This window comes from Dicentrarchus labrax, unplaced genomic scaffold (assembly GCF_905237075.1).
Source record: "Dicentrarchus labrax unplaced genomic scaffold, dlabrax2021, whole genome shotgun sequence".
NCBI lineage: Eukaryota > Metazoa > Chordata > Actinopteri > Moronidae > Dicentrarchus > Dicentrarchus labrax.
In genome coordinates this window covers 33,394,127-33,413,903 of record NW_026136720.1, presented here as the reverse complement: position 1 = coordinate 33,413,903, position 19,777 = coordinate 33,394,127, and the positions used below count along the sequence as shown (strand labels likewise).

Below are 19,777 nucleotides of genomic sequence, written 5' to 3'. Positions count from 1 at the left end.
TCTTACTGTGTGCACTAACTGTAATATGGGAACTCATCAATACTCTTAATATTGTGATTAGATTACTACAGTTTTAAGAGCTAACTAGTTCATTAGTAAATGTATCAGATTACATCTTTAATGTAACCCTCCAAACCTGATTACAAACAACTGAGACAGACAGACAGACAGACAGACAGACAGACACTTTCTCCTGATTAAATAAAGAAAAGTAGTTTCCTGTATGCTATTAATAATATCATCATGCTCTCAGTTTCCTGTTTCAGAAGCACAAACCCTCTGCTGCCATCCTGTGGTCAAACTGCTGTACTGCAGCCTTCCAGTCAGCAGCCAGTTTGTTTAATATCATTCTCCTCTTTCATGCTCTGTTGTCCACTTCAGAATATAAATACATTTCAGTACTAGCACTAAACACTCTGAACACAAATGAAAATAATGAATGAATATAAACTTATGTTTTTTTGAGGGCTGCCCCAGATAAAAATGGACCATTGGACTAGTTGTTGAACGTTTCTGATATAACTGTATTGATTATAATCTGTTAAACAGCAGTAATGATTGTGAATCAGAACAACCAACAAGGAGACTGAACATTTAGTTAATTTATTCCAACACACTGTAACATCATACAGTCTGGTTGTTCAACACACAGAATAAATAACTTCCAACTTCACTCAGCGATGTGTGGGTCGTGAGTTATTATTGACTTTGCTCACGTATGCTCTGGTTCGTCCTTACTCTGCTCCTCTTCCTCCAGTATGGTGGTGAAGTCCTCGATCACGACTCTGGGCAGCACCAACGGCTGGACGTTGTTGATCTGAACATCCACCAGAGAGCTCTTTTGCATCTCAGCTCCTCGATCTGCAGGAGGAGAAGCTTGCTGATGTTTCCTGTACTGCGCCAGACTGCAGCACTTTACGACTATAGCGATCACGTTCTTGCCCATCATGATCCCAGACACTTGGGTGTCCCCGTAAATCAGCAGGTTTCCGCTGCGGATCAGAAGGGTGATGACGTTGATAGTGGCGAGACTGAGGATTGGGTAGAGCATCATTTTGTGTGGGACAATGTTCACCCCCTGCATGCTGATCTCACTCAGGGAGACGCAGGGCAGTACCAGGAGGAGGATGTAGCAGTAGAAGAACATCAGTCCCTCCACCCACAGGGGGAGCCCTTCCCTCTGAAGCTCCCACAAGTTGGCCTGAACGTCCACAACATCCAGCAGGTCCACCACCACCCAGAAGAGACGACTTCGTATCTCCTCTCTTTTTTTGTACGGCCGTAAGTACTCCAAATGATCTATGGCTGCCAGAGTTATGAACACAATGGGCATGCAGACAGACAGCAGCAGTGTGAGAGCTCTCCTGGACACGCCTACGTCTGTCTCTGCATCTACATCCTGAGACTTGTAGTTCTGATACACAAAATAGACCTTGATTTCCAGGATGAAGATGTAGAAGAACCAGAGGATCATGGCATAGCCTCGTCTGGCTGTGTGCACCTCCGACCCAGCCCAGATGGCGACATATCGCAGCACGATGAGGAAACACGCGTCCCCGGCCAGCACTGTGACACACACACCAACCCTCCTGGGACCAGGATTCTGCTCCACCAGGTAGGCGTCCATCAGCACCAGGCTGGTCATGATGAGGACTGCGGTCAGACAGATATGGCACTTGTTAGCAGGAGGTCGTGGAGGAACCATCCCTAGTCTTTAAGCAGGTGATGAAACAGATGAGATGACTATAGAAAACCACTAGATGATGCTCATGCAATAGTTAAAGCCTCAGATTGTTTGAAATGAGATCTTTATTTCTTTCAGAGCAGTGGTCGCTAACGGACTGTGAACCTATTGTGACGTCAGCCATTGGTTTGTGGAGTTTTGAACCCTCGATGGTTGAGGTAAGGTACTGCGGCTTGAGCTGCTCACTCACAATCTGGTATTCCAGATAAACAGTAAAATATGTTTGTGAACAGATTTGAGGAGAGAAATATTCAACCCAGTAACAGAATCTGGATCCATATCTGATCAGCACAGGAAAACTGAAATCCAGGATCCAAAACGTCAAAATTCCTCATCAGACTCTATATTCTTCTATGGTCAGTCACATCACATAACTCGTAAATTGAAACTTTCCATCAATACTTTCAAACTCAATTGATTATCCAACCAGGGGTCAAACTCCTGTATTTGTCTTGCCTCATGAGGTTGGTAGTTAGCTTCCAAATTCAATTTCCATTCATACTCTCATGAGTCTGCGTAACTTTAGAAATCTACAGAGGTTTGAGTTCTCCAGATCCTATTTCAGCAGATCTATGTGCTCCGAGCTTTGGGGAGCTATAAGGGAACCTGACAAGGAGCTGCTGTCCCTCTCAGCAGGTCTTCTTGGAGCTGGTGTGTAAGAAAAGTTTGCCTTATAAAAAGAGCTTCAACAAAACGTGTCCAGAGATCCAGAAGTTCCAGATGAATCTCGACTCTGCTGCTGGAAAATGCGGTTCAGGTCCAGCGTGTCGTCATCTCTTCCTGCCGCCGTTTCCTCCACAGCAGTGAACAGGAAGCTCGAACATCATCAGACCTAAACTCATGTCATCTGAATCAACTGTGAGTCTGCAGAGAGTCGATCTCTCACTGTTCAGCTGCAGGCTGTGATTTCATAATCCTCCCTCTCTCCTCCCTCTGTGAGAGAGAGAGGATGAACCACTCTCCTCCTTCCATCCAAGACTTCCATTATTATGTTCTCTGCCTCAGCAGCCTGACCTTGTTTCTGCATCCACACACACACATCTCATCTCAAAGGCAAACTTATTTTAATAAATATTAAAACATGTTTAATACATTACTGTAACGTCGGAGTGGAGGAACCAAACTACCCCTCTGTTACACCAAAGATGCTAACAACGTTAGCTTTCTGCTTACAAATATATTTGTGGGAGAAATCTGTCTGTGATTCTTTTTCTTTTCTTTTTTTGTGCTTTCTCGTCTCGTAGGTTTACAGGGATCCCGGTGGTCCTGCCTGACCCCCCCTGCTAATATTACTGATACTATTATTGTTATTGTTGTTATTAATAAAAAATAAACAATTCTGATTCTGATTATTCTTCATTGCCCATCATTGTGGCTGTTGGAGTCATTGTCATCAACATCAGTCATTTCTATTAGTATAGTTGTTGCACCTTTCTCTCCCCTCTCTCTCTCTCTCTTTCTCTCTCTCTCTCTCTGTCTCTCTCTCTTTCTCTCTCTCTCTCTCTCTCTCCCTCTCTCTCTCACTCTCTCTGTAAATAATGTTATAAGGAGACCTTGACCTGTTCTATTTGAATTGGTGCTTTGCAAATGAATTGAATTGATTCACGTGCAACAATACAGGTAATATTAACAGAGTGATGATATATGATATGTATGTATCATACAAATATATACAGTAATGTATATATCATATATACATACATATTTGTATGTATGTATGTATGATATATATATATATATATATATATATATATACATACATATAATGTATAAATATACATCTATATGTATGTATGTAAAACAGTATGGTCCAGGTATTAAAGAGATAAACAGTGCTACATTATTAGAGTTGTGCCGGTGAGAGTCTGTTACAGTCTGCTGCAGCCTGAATCCTCCTCAACCCCCCCGAGGACATCACATCATCTATGTGGGTCTGACCTGATTCTGCAGCAGCATGACCCATCTACATCTCAGTACCTGTAACAGTATATACACTGATATATTAATTGATCACTAACAGACAGATATATTGATCACTAACAGTATATACACTGATATATTGATGACTAACAGTATATACACTGATATATTGATCACTAACAGTATATAGACTGATATATTGATCAGGACTAACAGTATATACATTGATATATTGATCAGCAGTAACACTGTGAGCACTGGACTCCCTGACTGGTCCCAGACCAACAGACTGCACTGTGTGTTCTGAGCCCTTTCTATCAGAACCAGCATTAACTGTTTCAGCAGTTTGAGCTACAGTAGCTCGTCTGTTGGATCGGACCACACGTCTTCACTCCCCACCTGCATCAATGAGCCTCGGTCCCGCATGACCCTGTCTCTGGTTCTGTTCCTTGAACCACGTTTGATAGGTACTGACCTCTGCAGACCGGGAACACCCCCACTGACAGAGGTTAGTTTCATACTGTATGCTGTATTAGCTCTGCAGTGTAAGGCTATAAGGTTGTGTGTTTGTACAGTGATAATAAAGTTGTGTGTTTGTACAGTGATAATAAAGTTGTGTTTGTACAGTGATAATAAAGTTGTGTGTTTGTACAGTGATAATAAAGTTGTGTGTTTGTACAGTGATAATAAAGTTGTGTGTTTGTACAGTGATAATAAAGTTGTGTGTTTGTACAGTGTTAATAAAGTTGTGTGTTTGTACAGTGTTAATAAAGTTGTGTTTGTACAGTGTTAATAAAGTTGTGTTTGTACAGTGTTAATAAAGTTGTGTTTGTACAGTGTTAATAAAGTTGTGTTTGTACAGTGATAACAGAGCCTGTCTACGGAGAGCCTGGCCACTCCCCATTAAGTCCCATTGTACCGAATTTTGGTTGCAGTTCCAGCAGAGGTCCACTTGGGGCGATCACCCATCAGTGCAGAATGAATGGGAGCAGATGGAGCAAGACGGCTAAATTTGTCTCTTTCACCTGATTGTCGTTGAGAAATCTCAGATTTGATTGTAGTTTTTGCAAGTTCAACATGGGTAACAGTTCGAGTTCTGATGTCCTTTAGATTTCTTACAGGACGAGTTGTTGTTGCCCATCACACGCTAGCATTCTGCTAATGAACGCTGATTGGTCAGTGAAGGACTGATTACGACCAGAGATCCCGCTTGATGGCATCGTGGCATCCGAAGCGGGACCTGAATGTTAAAGCAGAGTTCTTTTTTTTAACACAGCAACTTTTTTTGTGTTGCTGGTACTTTTATCTGCCTATCGTTATGTCTGTGTTGTCGATGCCTCGAGAGAAAAGGAAGTGCAGAGCGCGGAAGCACAAAGAGACTCGAGGCTTGCCGTAAAGCAGTATCTCTGGCTGTACGATGTGTATGACGTCATTGACATTTTAAAAGACTTTTTAAAGCAAATAAGTGACTCTAAAAAATGTAACACCCAGCAATGTGTCATTTCTTTATTATAATGATATCCTGAGAAAAGTGGATTTTGAGGGTATAGCTCCATAGAGCTCCATTCATTCTGCACTCATCCTGTGAGCGCCCTCACATGGAGCCAGAGGGGAACTGCAACAGTTCAGAAGCCGGAAGTTTACCGAGAGTGGAACTTCTCCCCTTATTAGACGTTCTCTGGTGATAATCAATGTTCGCTCTGTGAAGTTAGTAATCTGCATTAATGGGACATTAAAGTGTGCAGAAAGAGAGGGAGAGAGGAGCTTAGTGCATCATGTAAAATCCCCATTACAGCTAAAGTTGATTTTACTACTGTTACTACCCCGACCATCAGAGTATTAGCAACTGTGCTACTTCTGACAAATTTGACCAGAAACTAGACAACATACGGTGAGCTAAAGACTTAATAATGTCTACTGGACTTATTATATTCCTACCACTATTACTGCTAATGCTCATTGTATTACTGTTACTATTATTATTCCTACTCATTACTGTTACAGTTCCTTTGGGTCTATTGGAACCTTTACTCTCATTTGTGCTACTATTACTGTCAGCGCTGCTGCTATCAGTTTAAATCTCCTCTGTCTGATTGACTTCTTTCCTTTCTTCCTCACCACAAATGGTAAAATGACTGTATTCGGTAACTATAACACTCAAAGCACTTTGACACTACAGCCACGGTCACCCTTTCACACACATTCACACAGTGAACAGCAAACAGAAACTAACTCATTCATTCACATTCGTTTTGTGGTTCACTGCTCAAGGACCCTTCGACATGCAGCAGGGAGGTGTGGATATATTTAAACATTTACTAGAACAACAACACTCGCTTCATCCTCCCTTCCAAAAGTGAGGAAAAAACTACAGTTGACATGAATCACGCCCAAATGGAAACATCCCTATCTAGAGCCAGTGTTCGGTTTGTCCATTCTGGGCTACTGTAGAAACATGGCGGTTCAACATGGTGAATGAAAACACAATGACTCTGATTTTCAGGTGATTTGACAATAATGAAAACATACCCATTAATATTATATAGACATATGTATGTAGACAATAGGTCCTCCTAACAGTTGCACCCTGGACCTTTAAATGACTGTAACACAGTGTTACGAGTGTTGATCACTCATCAATACAGACTGTTTTTTAGAAAAGCAGGGATACTCGCAGCAGAGAAGTGCACACTCTGATCTCAATGACCCAACTTTTATCTAGGGTAAGCTTTTTATGGGAAGAGCCCATTAAAAACGTATGAGGATGTTCTGGAAATGCATATGGATGAATCAAATTAGCCCAATTACTGGGTGCTGCTGACTCCCGCTTGGTGGTGTGTTCAAGGAGACATCAGATGTTCGTTCAAGCTGCAGCTATTTGTTCTCTCTTTTCTCACTTGGCCACTGCTGTTGCTTGAGATGCAGTGACATGAGGGGAAAACTGGCTCCAGATCTGAGCTGCAAATTTGTGATTTAACAGGTCAAAACTGAACTCTGTGAAACTAACTGGTAGTTTTGAAGAATGCGTTGGACATGACACATCACATACTGGTGATTTTAATATTTCTGGAGCTTGACGGTGGCACAAGGGGAAAGATCATGGGGTCACTAAAATCGAAAAATGTTCATCAGCTGTGGAGCAGAGATGCAATATGACATCCCATATCCCAATATAGGTCATTTCATATTCAGATTACGATAAATATCACGATATAGCAAAGTTTCTGTAAATTCAATGAATAAAATAGTTTATAGAACGTGACCATGGAAAGGCCTGTGTGTTGTTAGGTTTTGAATTATACACAGTTATAACTTATATTTGAGTATTTTTCTCTTCGTACTGTTTGATGGGATTCTTGCGCAGGTAGTAAAAGAGGTTAGTGTTTGATTTTTGGTCTGTTTCAGACTGTCAGCAAATCAATATTCAGGGTAATGCCCGTTGGACTTTTGTTCCAAAAGATGCACAAATATGTAGCATTTATGGCTTTTTGTGGCAGTAAAGGAAATTCATTTCAGCAGACAGTTAAAGTCGACTAACTGAACTACACACGTTTTAGGTGTTAAACTTTCCCTCAGAGCCTGCAGATTCAAACTGATCTCCTGAAGATTTTCACATTAGAGGTGGTGTTTGGCTGTAATCTGTGTTAAAGTTTAAGCAATAGACATCATTAAAGCAGAGAAACATTATTTAATAAAAACACATTTTTTAGTGTACAAGTGTAATTAAATATAATTCAGTGTTTATTACATTCAAACTGGCAAAAGCAAAAGCAAATGTAATTTATTCAATTCCCTGATTGGACTGGTGAATTAAACATTAGCATGCTATTTATACCAGTAAAGATTAGCAGCTGTGTTCACGGCTGTGTTCACCGGAAGAAATGTGGTTCATTGAGGCTACAGGGCGAGAGCCTCACATCTGCCTCAAGCTATTTTTTTCTGATGCAAGAAGTCCACATTCCTACGCTTAACTTCAAAGCCGGAAAGAGAAAAAGAGATGGCTATTAGCATAGATTAGCATATACCTACAGATGCACTCCACTTTCCAGCAGCTGTTAGTTTAAACTCTCCACAAAGGGTTGGGAGGTGTCTCAAAAGAAGGGTTTTCCATCCAATCCTTCATGGAGTATAAAGACGTTTACATTAAGGATCTAGTGTGGCAGGGGGTCATGTGACCAAAAGTTGCTTGGCGCCATCCTGGATCCAATTTTATCTATGTTTACAACCTCTTCATTCTATTATTCTGTTTCCTGTTTGTCCGTCCGAGAACGTTCAACCTGCCAAAGAGAATGACAATGCCCATCGTCCCCTCTTCCATCACCATCTGGTACACTGTTGCCACTGCCAAGGACGAGGTCAGACTGCAGCGTATCATTTGTTCTGGCGAGAAGTTGTTTGCCTGCAATCTACCATCCCTTCACCTCCAGGACCCTGAAGTGAGCAGGAAATATTGTGGCTGACCCCTCCCACCCTGTACACCTTCATATTTGCTCTGTTTATTGGTATGCACATATATACTAGGGATGTGAATCCCCACCACTGAGGCCGATTCGATACACATCTCGATACGCTGCCAGCGATACGATACATTAACGATACAGTGGAGCCCCCTGCCGATACGATGCGATACGATTCACCTCTGTTCACGATACGATGCGATTCATTAATGATTTGAGAACGATTTGACTTTATACAATGCGATTCGGTTTGATACGATTCATGATGCGATTCAAAACGATTCAACACAATACAAAGAATTTACAAGCCCACATCTGGTTTCTGTATTTGATACTTGATTGTTTTCTATAAAGCAAACCAATAAATCCAACTTAAAAAGAAGATGCAATTCAATATGGTACAGACAGAGGATTGTTTTATTCCTAATAAACACTAAATCATAAACAAAAAATATTTCTTTCATTACATGTGTTTTTAATCTCATTCTCTACTTATACAATAGTTAATGTATTGTATTCGGGCAATTTCTTTTTGGCCTCTTAATAAAAAAACAAAACAGTCCTTTTCTCAGGTCCTTTTACTAATAGTGTTCTCGGTCTGTAATTTCACAATGTTTTACAAAACACTTATAAAACTTCCCAACATCAACAATGTGTATTGTGCAAATAACTTCATCATAGTGCAATGCCCATACTACTGCCTGCCAGACTGATGTGCTTGAGCTTAACACTCTTCTAGTTGGCTAACTGAGCAGTGAGAGCAGAAATCATTGAGATTTATACAACAATATAACAGTTAAACAAAAATAAACAATTGCAAGTGCTTACAAATGTAAGTGTCTCCTCTTCACCTGTTGTGTCGCTTCCCTCACTAACTGCGTCTGCGGTGCCACCCAAAAAGATAGTGATGGTGCATTCGAGGCACCTCGAAAACACGGGTGCAGAGGAGATAAACTATGTAATAATCGATGTAACCATGGGTTTTACCGATGCAGACACGCAAAGAAAGATACATTGCGCATTTAGCCTGCAGTTGTATCCGATGCACACTGAAGCTACCGGTGCACTCGCATCGCAAAGATCTGTCTCGGACCACCGATTCAAATCGGTAAATCTCTCTATCCCTACTATATACCTATTCCTTGTATGTTAAACACATTTACTTACTTAATTAATCCCTGTATTTCAAATCATGGACATGCAGCCCATTCACCAACAACAAAAAAAAGTTTTCTCATCATTTTCAGTGAGTATGACTTATAAAAAAGAGTGTGTCTGTGTTTGTCAGCAGTGAGTGTTTTTTTTACTAAGGAAGAGCCTCCTCCTCCTACAGTGAACACAGAGACACCGAGGAACCAGATGACAACAACCAGAAACAAAACCCAGGATAAAGAGGTTCAGTGAATGTGGTGTCGAAGGTGTGGAGGTGGATCAGTGTGTCAGAGGAGACTGTGTAGAAGGACAGAGTGCCAGCAGGACAGTCCACATACACTGCTACTCTGTTAGAGACAGAGGAGGAGGAGGAGGAGAGGCGGGTTCTTCTGTCATTGTGACAGACAGTAAAACCATCAACATCAGAGCACAAAAGACTCCAGGACTGATTATTTCCTCCAAACCAGCAGTCAGTACTAAGTCCTTTCCTTCTGATTCCTCTGTAACTCACTGATATATGAACCCCTACTCTCCACTCGACCTCCCAGTAAGAGCGACCAGTCAGACCATTTCTACACAACAGCTGTTCCCAGTAGTCAAATCTCTCTGGATGATCAGGATATGGCTGTTCTTCTTTCACTAATGTCACCTTCCTGTTGTTGTCAGACAGTTTGAGGAATCTGTTCACCGTGTTTGTGTCCACTGTGAGTTCACAGGAATCTGATGGAGAGAACAAGATACAACACATTAGCAGTTTATTAGAGGCGCTGACGCTTGTGGTTCTTGTCTTCAGTCAACAGAGTCAAGTGAAAACTTGTCATCTTTCAAACTAATAGTTGAATGCAGAAACACAAGCTTTTGATTTAAACTACTTTAACATGTTTTCATGAATCAAAGTGAACACACACTTACACTTCCTCAGACCAGGTTTCAGCCACTGTTCTCCACAGTGTTCCACCCTGGAGGAAGAAACAAAGTCAGAATGAACCTTCAGAAGCTTCCTCATCAATGATCTCTGTAAACCTTCACTCAGATCCAACATTAAGACAAACAGCTGCATTTACTCATTATCATACATTTTGTCTTGGATTTAAAAGTATTAAGCCAAAAAAATTGGAGCAACCTCAGAAAGAGCAACAGAGAAAGGATCCTTCTTCCGAACAGACCAAGTGTGAACTTATTGTGACATCACCCATTGGTTTGTGGAGTATTCTTTTGAAGCCTTGAGTGACAGTTAAACAGAGCCAGCGGACGTGATGTACTACTGATCTGCTGTCAATGACTACACAGTTTTGACTTGTCCGTTGCCGGAAATAATGACAGCTCCCTTGGTCAGACACGATCTTGTATAACGCAGAAACAGTACACTAAAATATGTTTCTGAAACAATTTTAGGTGATAAATAGGCAACGCAGGAACGTAATCTTGCCTCGTATTTGATCAGCACTGCCTAGTTTGACAGGTTGACCTGAGTTTTGTGCGTTGCGCTGGACAGACTTAATGAAAATGAGCTGTCTATCAAAATGTAGCCCCGCCCCAAAAGCATACACAGCTTTATCGTCTATTTTACTCTAAATGGGACCATAATTTACCAAATGAACATCCATGCTGTATGGAAGAAAATGTTAATCTAGTGACTAAGACCCTAAAAAACTGTTAACTGAGCTCATAAATGAAGTGCCAAGTCAGCTCATTCTCCATTGGAGTGAATGGGATCGCTTTGTTATTGAAGCCAATGGAGCTCCCCCTGCTGGCCTTTACATAGAATGCAGGTTTTAAAACACTTCTGCTTTGGTTTCACTTTTCAGACCCGGAAGCTGGGACAGACACGTAATTTGTGTACAGAATTGACCGAAATAAGTTTTAAAGGTCCAGTGTTTAGGATTTAGTGGCATCTAGCGGTGTGGTTGCAGATTACAACTCAATCAGGTAGCCAGCTTTCAAAAAATGTTGTTTGGGATCCTTCCAACCCTTCTACTATTTGATATCACATATATTTTTCTTCCTGTCTCTGCTTTCGATGTCATTGATAAGTTCAGCCATCCTTTGCAGCTCCTCCTCCAGCTTTTCGTCAATGTTGAAATCTTATCTCTTAATTTCTTGAATCGCTCCATGAATGGCAGGGTCAAGTGCATTGCTCTTGCTAGCAACCGCCAGCACCTGGTGGAAAGCTGGGTGATCTCACGGTGCATTTGCTCTTGCTTGATTTCTTATTATTTTACAGCATAGTGTCAGAACACCTAAAAAATACTAACCAATGTTCATATAAATTCAGTTCAATTCAATTCAATTCAATTCTATTTGTATAGCGCCAATTCATAACAGAAGTTATCTCAGGACACTTTTCAAATAGAGCAGGTCTAGACCGAACTCCTTATAACATTATTTACAGACACCCAACAGTACCACCATGAGCAAGCACTTGGCAACAAGGGCAAGGAAAAACTGCCTGTTAAAAGGCAGAAACCTAGGACAGATCCTTCAGCTGTAGGTGGGTGGTCGTCTGCCTTGACCAGTTGGGGTAAGAGAGAGAGAGAGAGACAGACAGACAGACAGACAGACAGACAGACAGACAGACAGACGCACAGCAACAACAGTATTGGCTATGGCAATCTAGCAGGACCATGGCAGGAGGCTCCACCAGGATCGATAAGAACCTGCGAGACGAGAAAGCACAAGAACTCCGGGGAAGAAGTGAAGTTAGTAACATGCATTAATGGGACATGAAGGAGTGCAGAAAGAGAGAGGAAGAGAGGAGCTCAGTGCACCATGGGAAATCCCCCGATAGTCTAGGCCTATAGCAGCATAACTAAGGGATGGTTCAGGACTCACCTGATTCAATTCAATTCAATTCAATTTTATTTGTATAGCGCCAATTCGTATAGCGACCGAACTCCTTATAACATTATTTACAGACACCCAACAGTACCACCATGAGCAAGCACTTGGCGACAAGGGCAAGGAAAAACTGCCTGTTAAAAGGCAGAAACCTAGGACAGATCCTCCGGCTCTAGGTGGGCGGTCGTCTGTCTCGACCAGTTGGGGTGAGAGAGAGAGAGAGAGAGAGAGAGAGAGAGAGAGAGAGAGAGAGAGAGCGACAGACAGACAGACAGGTGCACAGCAACAACAGTATTGGCAATGGCAGTCAAGCAGGACCATGGCAGGAGGCTCCACCAGGATCCATGAGAACCTGCGAGACGAGAAAGCACAAGAACTCCGGGGAAGAAGTGGAGTTAGTAACATGCATTAAAGGGACATGAATGAGTGCAGAAAGAGAGAGGAAGAGAGTAGCTCAGTGCACCATGGGAAATCCCCCGATAGTCTAGGCCTATAGCAGCATAACTAAGGGATGGTTCAGGACTCACCTGATCCAGCCCTAACTATAAGCTTTATCAAAGAGGAATGTCTTAAGCCTACTCTTGAATGTGGAGAGGGTGTCTGCCTCCCGAACCACAACTGGAATCTGGTTCCACAGGAGAGGAGCTTGGTAACTGAAGGCTCTGGCTCCTGTTCTACTTTTAGAGACTATAGGAACCACAAGTAGCCCAGCATTCAGAGAACGCAGTGTTCTAGAGGGGTAATAGGGTACTATGAGCTCTTTAAGATATGAAGGGGCCTGACCATGAAGAGCTTTATAGGTGAGGAGGAGGATTTTTAATTCTATTCTACATTTTACAGGGAGCCAATGCAGAGAAGCTACTACAGGAGAGATGTGATCTCTTTTTCTAGTTCCTGTCAGTACTCGTGCTGCAGTGTTCTGAATTAATTGGAGCGTTTTAATGGACTTATTGGGGCAACCTGATAATAAAGAGTTGCAGTAATCCAGCCTTGAAGTAACAAATGCATGGATTAGTTTTTCTGCATCTGTCTGTGATAGGATGTGTCTAATTTTTCTAATATTACGTAAATGAAAGAAGGCAGTCCTGGAGGTCTGCTTCATGTGGGAGTTAAATGACAAATCCTGATCAAAGATAACTCCAAGATTCCTGACAGTGGTGCTAGAGGCCAAGGTAATGCCATCTAGAGTAACTATATCTTTAGACAGTGAGTCTCTAAGGTTTTTTTCCCCGTTTTTTTCTGAGTTTAATATCACAAAATTGCAACTCATCCAGGATTTTATGTCCTTAAGACATGTTTGTAACTTAGATAATTGATTAATTTCATTGGGCTTGATCGATAGATATAACTGCGTATCATCTGCATAACAGTGAGAGTTAATGGAGTGATTCCTAATAATGTTGCCTAAAGAGAGCATATATAAAGTAAATAGTATTGGTCCAAGTACAGAACCTTGTGGAACTCCATGACTAACTGTAGTATTTATTGAAGATTCATCGTTAACATGTACAAACTGCGAACGATTTGATAAATATGACTTAAACCAGCTTAGTGCGGTTCCTTTAATGCCAATTTGATGCTCAAGTCTCTGTAAAAGAATATTATGGTCAATGGTGTCAAATGCAGCACTAAGATCTAATAATACAAGTACAGAGACAAGTCCATTGTCAAAAGCAATCAGAAGGTCATTACTAACTTTAACCAGAGCTGTCTCTGTGCTGTGATGAACTTTAAATCCTGACTGAAAATCCTCAAATAAACTATTGTTATGTAGAAAGTCACACAACTCTTTGGCGACTACTTTCTCCAGAATCTTAGAGAGGAAGGGGAGGTTAGAAATCGGTCTATAGTTGGCTAAAACCCCTGGGTCAAGAGTGGGCTTTTTAAGAAGGGGTTTAATTACAGCTACTTTAAAGGACTGTGGTACATATCCTGATAATAAAGAAAGATTAATCATATCCAGTAAAGAAGAGCCAATTAAGGGAACAACTTCTTTAAGCAGCCTAGTTGGGATCGGGTCTAATAGACAGGTTGATGGCTTCGATGAAGAAATGATTGAAGTTAACTGATGAAGATTGATAGCAGAAAAATAGCCTAAATATATATCGAAGTTTACATTAGTACAAGTCCATGAACTTGGAGAGCCACTGATAACTGTTGATGGCAGTTGGTGATTAATTTTCTCTCTAATAGTAATAATTTTATTATAGAAGAAGCTCATGAAGTCATTGCTACTTAAGTTTAAGGGGATATGTGGCTCAATAGAGCTGTGACTCTCTGTCAGCCTGGCTACAGTGCTGAAGAGGAACCTAGGGTTATTCTTATTTTCTTCTATTAGTGCTGAGTAATAGGCTCCTCTGGCATTACGGAGGGCCTTTCTATAAGTTTTAAGATTATCTTGCCAAATTGAGCGATATTCTGATCATTTGGAAGAGCGCCATTTCCTTTCAGATTTCCTAGCCATCTGCTTTAACTGGTGGGTTTGGTGGTTGTACCACGGTGCTAGTCTCCCATGTCTCAATAATTTCCTTTTTATAGGAGCGATAGAGTCTAATGTTGATCGTAGTGAGCCTGCAGCACTATCAACAAGATTATCAATTTCAGACGGACTAAAGTTATATGTTATAGGACTCTGTTAAAAGTCGAATTAAACACTGAAGGAATCTCCTTCTTAAATTTAGCTACAGCACTGTCAGATAGATATCTGCTGTAGGAAGTTTTGCCTAATGGCTTATAATCTAATAGTATGAATTCAAAAGTTATTAAATAATGGTCAGATAGGAAAGGATTATGTGGGAAGACTATTAAATGTTCAATATCAATGCCATATGATAAAACAAGGTCAAGAGTGTGATTAAAACAATGAGTTGATTTATTTACACTCTGACAGAAGCCAATTGAGTCTATTATTAATATAAATGCATTACTAAGGCTGTCATTGTTAACATCCACATGAATATTAAAATCACCTACAATAATTACTTTATCTGATTTAAGGACTAAACTTGATAAAAACTCTGAGAATTCAGATATAAAATCAGAGTACGGTCCAGGAGCGCGGTACACTATAACAAATAGAACTGGCTGCAGTGTTTTCCAGTTTGGGTGAGAAAGACTTAGAACAAGGCTTTCAAATGAATTATAATTTAGTTTAGGTTTAGGGTCCATTAAAACGCTCAAATCATATATGGCTGCTACTCCACCTCCTCGGCCAGTGCCTCGAGGAAGGTGAGTATTAATATGACTGGGGGAGGGGGGTGGATTCATTAAGGCAACATACTCCTCGTGGGACAACCAGGTCTCAGTAAGACAAAGTAAATCAATATCATAATCTGATATTAATTCATTCACTAAAACAGCTTTTGAAGACAGAGACCTGATATTTAACAGTCCACATTTCATTCTTTTATTTTGTGCTACTGAGGAGTTGGTTTTAATTTTTATTAGATTTTTATGTTGAACTCCTCTTGTTTTTATTTCTTTAAATAATTTAGGTGGTCGGGGGACAGACACAGTCTCTATGAGGGTTTTGGGTGGGTGACTGTTCTAAAGAAAGCGCAGAGAAGTGTGTAAGACAGCAGCTCTGCTTCCTGGTCCCAACTCTGGACTCTTAGGTTTTAGAAATAAACTTCGCCATATTTCTAGATAAGAGAGCCGCTCCATCCAAAGTGGGATGGATGCCGTTTCTCCTAACCAGACCAGGTTTTCCCCAAAAATCAATGAAGGCCACATCGTTTGCTGGACACCACATCGACAGCCAGTGGTGGAAGTCTGACTTGCGGCTATACATGTCATCCCTGGTCACATTGGGCAGGGGTCCAGAGAAAACTACGGAGTCCGACATAGTTTTAGCATAGTTACACACCGACTCCACATTAATTTTAGTGACCTCCGATTGGCGTAAACGGGTGTCATTACCGCCGACGTGGATAACAATCTTACTGTATTTATGTTTATCTTTAGCCGGCAGTTTTAAATATGATTTAATGTCGCCCGCTCTGGCCCCAGGGATACATTTAACTATGGCCGCTGGCTTCGCTAACTTCACGTTTCTGACTATGGAGCTGCCAATAATCAGAGTTGGTTCCTCAGCGGGTGTGTCGCTGAGTGGGGAAAATGTATTAGAAACATGAATGGGTTGGTGGTGAACTGTGGGCTTCGGCGTTTTATTCTGACTCCGTTCAGTCACCCAGCCTCCCTGTCTTCCCGGCTGCTCGGGGTCTACCGGGGGAACTACCAGGGGACGGCTAGCAGAAGCTACCTTCGGTCGGACTACTGGGGGCTGGCTAACTATAGCGGCTAAAGATATCTCTGTGGTGCTATGAAGCTATCGTCAGTGAAAACTTTTGAAAATAGCGAAAAGTCGCTAAAAGAAGGAGTAACTCCAAGTGCTTAGGTAGAACTAGTCTACGTTTAATCGTTAAGCTGGAAAATAACCGCTGTAACGAGTCAAACAAATTTATATTTAGCGTTCACTGACAGAGCTACAGCAACAAACAGTGTACACAGAGCAGGAAGTAAACCGGACATGAGTCAGTACGCTGTGACCGTGTGACAGTGACGTGCTACGGTAAGTAGCACGTCACTGTCACAAGCAAGAACAGCCACACCTAGTGGCTCAATGATCAAACTGGGATCACTGTAAATTAACTATCACTATGCCTGATGCAAAACCACCAGACAGATATATCAGGGACTAAAAATAACTGAAACAATTATGTTGTGGTGCAAAGCTAAGTAATGTGGGCCATCTGTTATCTGTCATCTTGAGAAACCCCAAGACATGTTAATGCCAAGTATGAACCTCGGTGCGCCATCAGCTGGAATAGACTATGAACAGTCCTCAGATAGTCAGCATGACAGAAACACTGTGTGAGCTCTGATTGTCTGTTCATACCTGAGAGTGTCAAGTCTCCAGTGTGGATCCTCTAGTCCAGCAGACAGCAGCTTCACTCCTGAGTCTCCTGGATGATTGTAGTTCAGGTCTAGCTCTCTCAGATGGGAGGGGTTGGATCTCAGAGCTGAGGCCAGAGAAGTACAGCCTTCCTCTGTGATCATACAGCCTGACAGCCTGGAGACAGACAGAGACATGCAAACACTATGATATTTCATACATTTTCATATATTCCTTCCTTTCCAGTATAAATTCACAGATTAAAGCTAGTCTAATGTTACATTTTATCATCAGTCCACTGCATTGAAATTAATCAGCTTGCTTGAAAAGTGATTTTAATATGTATAAATACATTGTTTGTATTTGAGGACAAAGCATACTCATTATAGACTTTATATTATATTGTTTGTCTGTGTTTACAAATGTGCTCACACTTCATTTGGTTCCACTTTCAAATGGTTATGGAGTAGAGGGCAGGGCTGAATATATGTCCCAAGTTAGAGAAATTAATAATTCGTAGGGAGAGAGTAAGTGTGGGTGTGTGCGGTAAAAGAAGCTGGTCACAGCATCAACACACTTAGGCAAGACCCTTGACAGCCAGCCTTTACTTTTCCAAATGGACTGTAGCCACTCTTCAAAGAATGCTCAAAGATAAAGGAATCCCTTTTCACATAACAGACACAAAGCAAAAACATTTCAACATTTGCATATCAGCCTGTCATCCACCACAGTTGTCTTCCGGGTCTTTTGGTTTTGCTGAGCTCACCGGTGCATTCTTTCTTTTTAAGAATGTCCAAACATTTGATTTGGCCACACCTAATGTTTTTGCTATCTCTCTGATGGGTTTGTTTTGATTTTTCAGCCTAATGATGGCTTGCTTCACTGATAGTGACAGCTCTTTGGATCTCATATTGAGAGTTGACAGCAACAGATTCCAAATGCAAATAGCACACTTGAAATGAACTCTAGCCCTTTTATCTGCTCCTTGTAAATGGGATAATGAGGGAATAACACACACCTGGCCATGGAACAGCTGAGCAGCCAATTGTCCCATTAATTTTGGTCCCTTAAAAAGTGGGAGGCACATATACAAACTGTTGTAATTCCTACACCGTTCACCTGATTTGGATGTAAATACCCTCAAATTAAAGCTGAAAGTCTGCAGTTAAAGCACATCTTGTTTGTTTCATTTCAAATCCATTGTGGTGGTGTATAGAGCCAAAAAGATTAGAATTGTGTCGATGTCCTTATATTTATGGACCTGACTGTATGTGGTATGTTAAATGAATGTGAAAATTAACAATTTCCTAATCCTAAGGCACTCTTGATAATCTTTCAAGGCACACACTAGCATGCCATGGCATACTGGTTGAGAAACACTGTCCTAGGCTATGGGTCCCTGGACTTTACTTTGAGAAGTAGCTCACCTACTTTGAGGTTTGTTCTGAGGTTGCCACACATAATTTGTGTATACTCTGTGCTGTGTCTTCTGATTCAATTCAATTCAATTCAATTTTGTATTTATAGCACCAATTCATAACATAAGTTATCTCAGGACACTTTTCAAATAGAGCAGGTCTAGACCGAACTCTTTAAAACATTAATTACAGAGACCCAGCAGTACCACCATGAGCAAGACCTTGGAGACAAGGGCAAGAAAACACTGCCTGTTAAAAGGCAGAAACCTAGGACAGATCCTTCGGCTCTAGGTGGGTGGTCGTCTGTCTCGACCAGTTGGGGTGAGACAGAGAGAGAGAGAGAAAGAGAGAGAGACACAGAGAGAGAGAGTGCGAGAGAGAGACAGACAGACAGGTGCACAGCAACAACAGTATTGGCTATGGCAATCTAGCAGGACCATGGCAGGAGGCTCCACCAGGATCGATAAGAACCTGCGAGACGAGAAAGCACAAGAACTCCTGGGAAGAAGTGAAGTTAGTAACATGCATTAACGGAACATGAATGAGTGCAGAAAGAGAGAGGAAGGGAAGATCTCAGTGCTCCATGGAAAATCCCCCGATACTAGGCCTATAGCAGCATAACTAAGGGATGGTTCAGGACCCACCTGATCCAGCCCTAACTATAAGCTTTATCAAAGAGGAATGTCTTAAGCCTACTCTTGAATGAGCTTGGTAGCTGAAGGCTCTGGCTCCTGTTCTACTTTTAGAGACTATAGGAACCACAAGTAGCCCAGCATTCAGAGAACGTAGTGTTCTAGTGGTGTAATAGGGTACTATGAGCTCTTTAAGATATGAAGGGGCCTGACCATGAAGAGCTTTAAAGGTGAGGAGGAAGATTTTAAATTCTATTCTACTTTTTACAGGGAGCCAATGCAGAGAAGCTAGTACAGGAGAGATCTCTTTTTCTAGTTCCTGTCAGTACTCGTGCGGGTGTCATTACCGCCGACGTGGATAACAATCTTACCATATTTACGATTATCTTTAGCCAGCAGTTTTAAATATGATTCAATGTCGCCCGCTCTGGCCCCAGGGATACATTTAACTATGGCCGCTGGCTTCTCTAACCTCACGTTTCTGACTATGGAGCTGCCAATAATCAGAGTTGGTTCCTCAGTGGGTGTGTCGCTGAGTGGGGAAAATGTATTAGAAACGTGAATAGGTTGATGATGAACTGTGGGCTTCGCCGTTTTAGTCTTCCTTCGCTCATTCACCCTCCCTGTCTTCCCGGCTGCTCGGGAACTACCGGCTACTGGGGGCTGGCTAACTATAGCGGCTAAAGATATCTCCGTGGTGCGGTACCGTTCCTTTAACTCAC

General features: G+C 41.6%; 2 protein-coding genes across 2 annotated transcripts in view; both read right to left on the bottom strand.

The window, feature by feature from the left end:
• Positions 1–463: 463 nt before the first annotated feature.
• LOC127353141 (transmembrane protein 121-like) lies at positions 464–2,576 on the bottom strand. The gene has a single exon (XM_051382177.1). The coding sequence runs from the start codon at positions 1,703–1,705 to the stop codon at positions 713–715; it is 993 nt and encodes a 330-aa protein (XP_051238137.1). The 5' UTR covers positions 1,706–2,576; the 3' UTR covers positions 464–712.
• Positions 2,577–8,515: 5,939 nt separating this feature from the next.
• LOC127353125 (uncharacterized) overlaps positions 8,516–19,777 on the bottom strand; it is a 54,114-nt gene continuing 42,852 nt past the window's right edge. The window contains exons 15-17 of the mRNA XM_051382136.1: positions 17,009–17,182; positions 10,186–10,232; positions 8,516–9,993 (exon numbers count right to left, since the gene is read on the bottom strand). Coding sequence (XP_051238096.1) covers positions 9,449–9,993; positions 10,186–10,232; positions 17,009–17,182 — 766 coding nt within the window. The 3' untranslated portion in view covers positions 8,516–9,448. The remainder of the gene's footprint in view (positions 9,994–10,185; positions 10,233–17,008; positions 17,183–19,777) is intronic.

Excerpts from the sequence above, each read along its gene's own strand:
- LOC127353141 (XM_051382177.1), bottom strand. The coding sequence starts at position 1,705 with ATGGTTCCTCCACGACCTCCTGCTAACAAGTGCCATATCTGTCTGACC.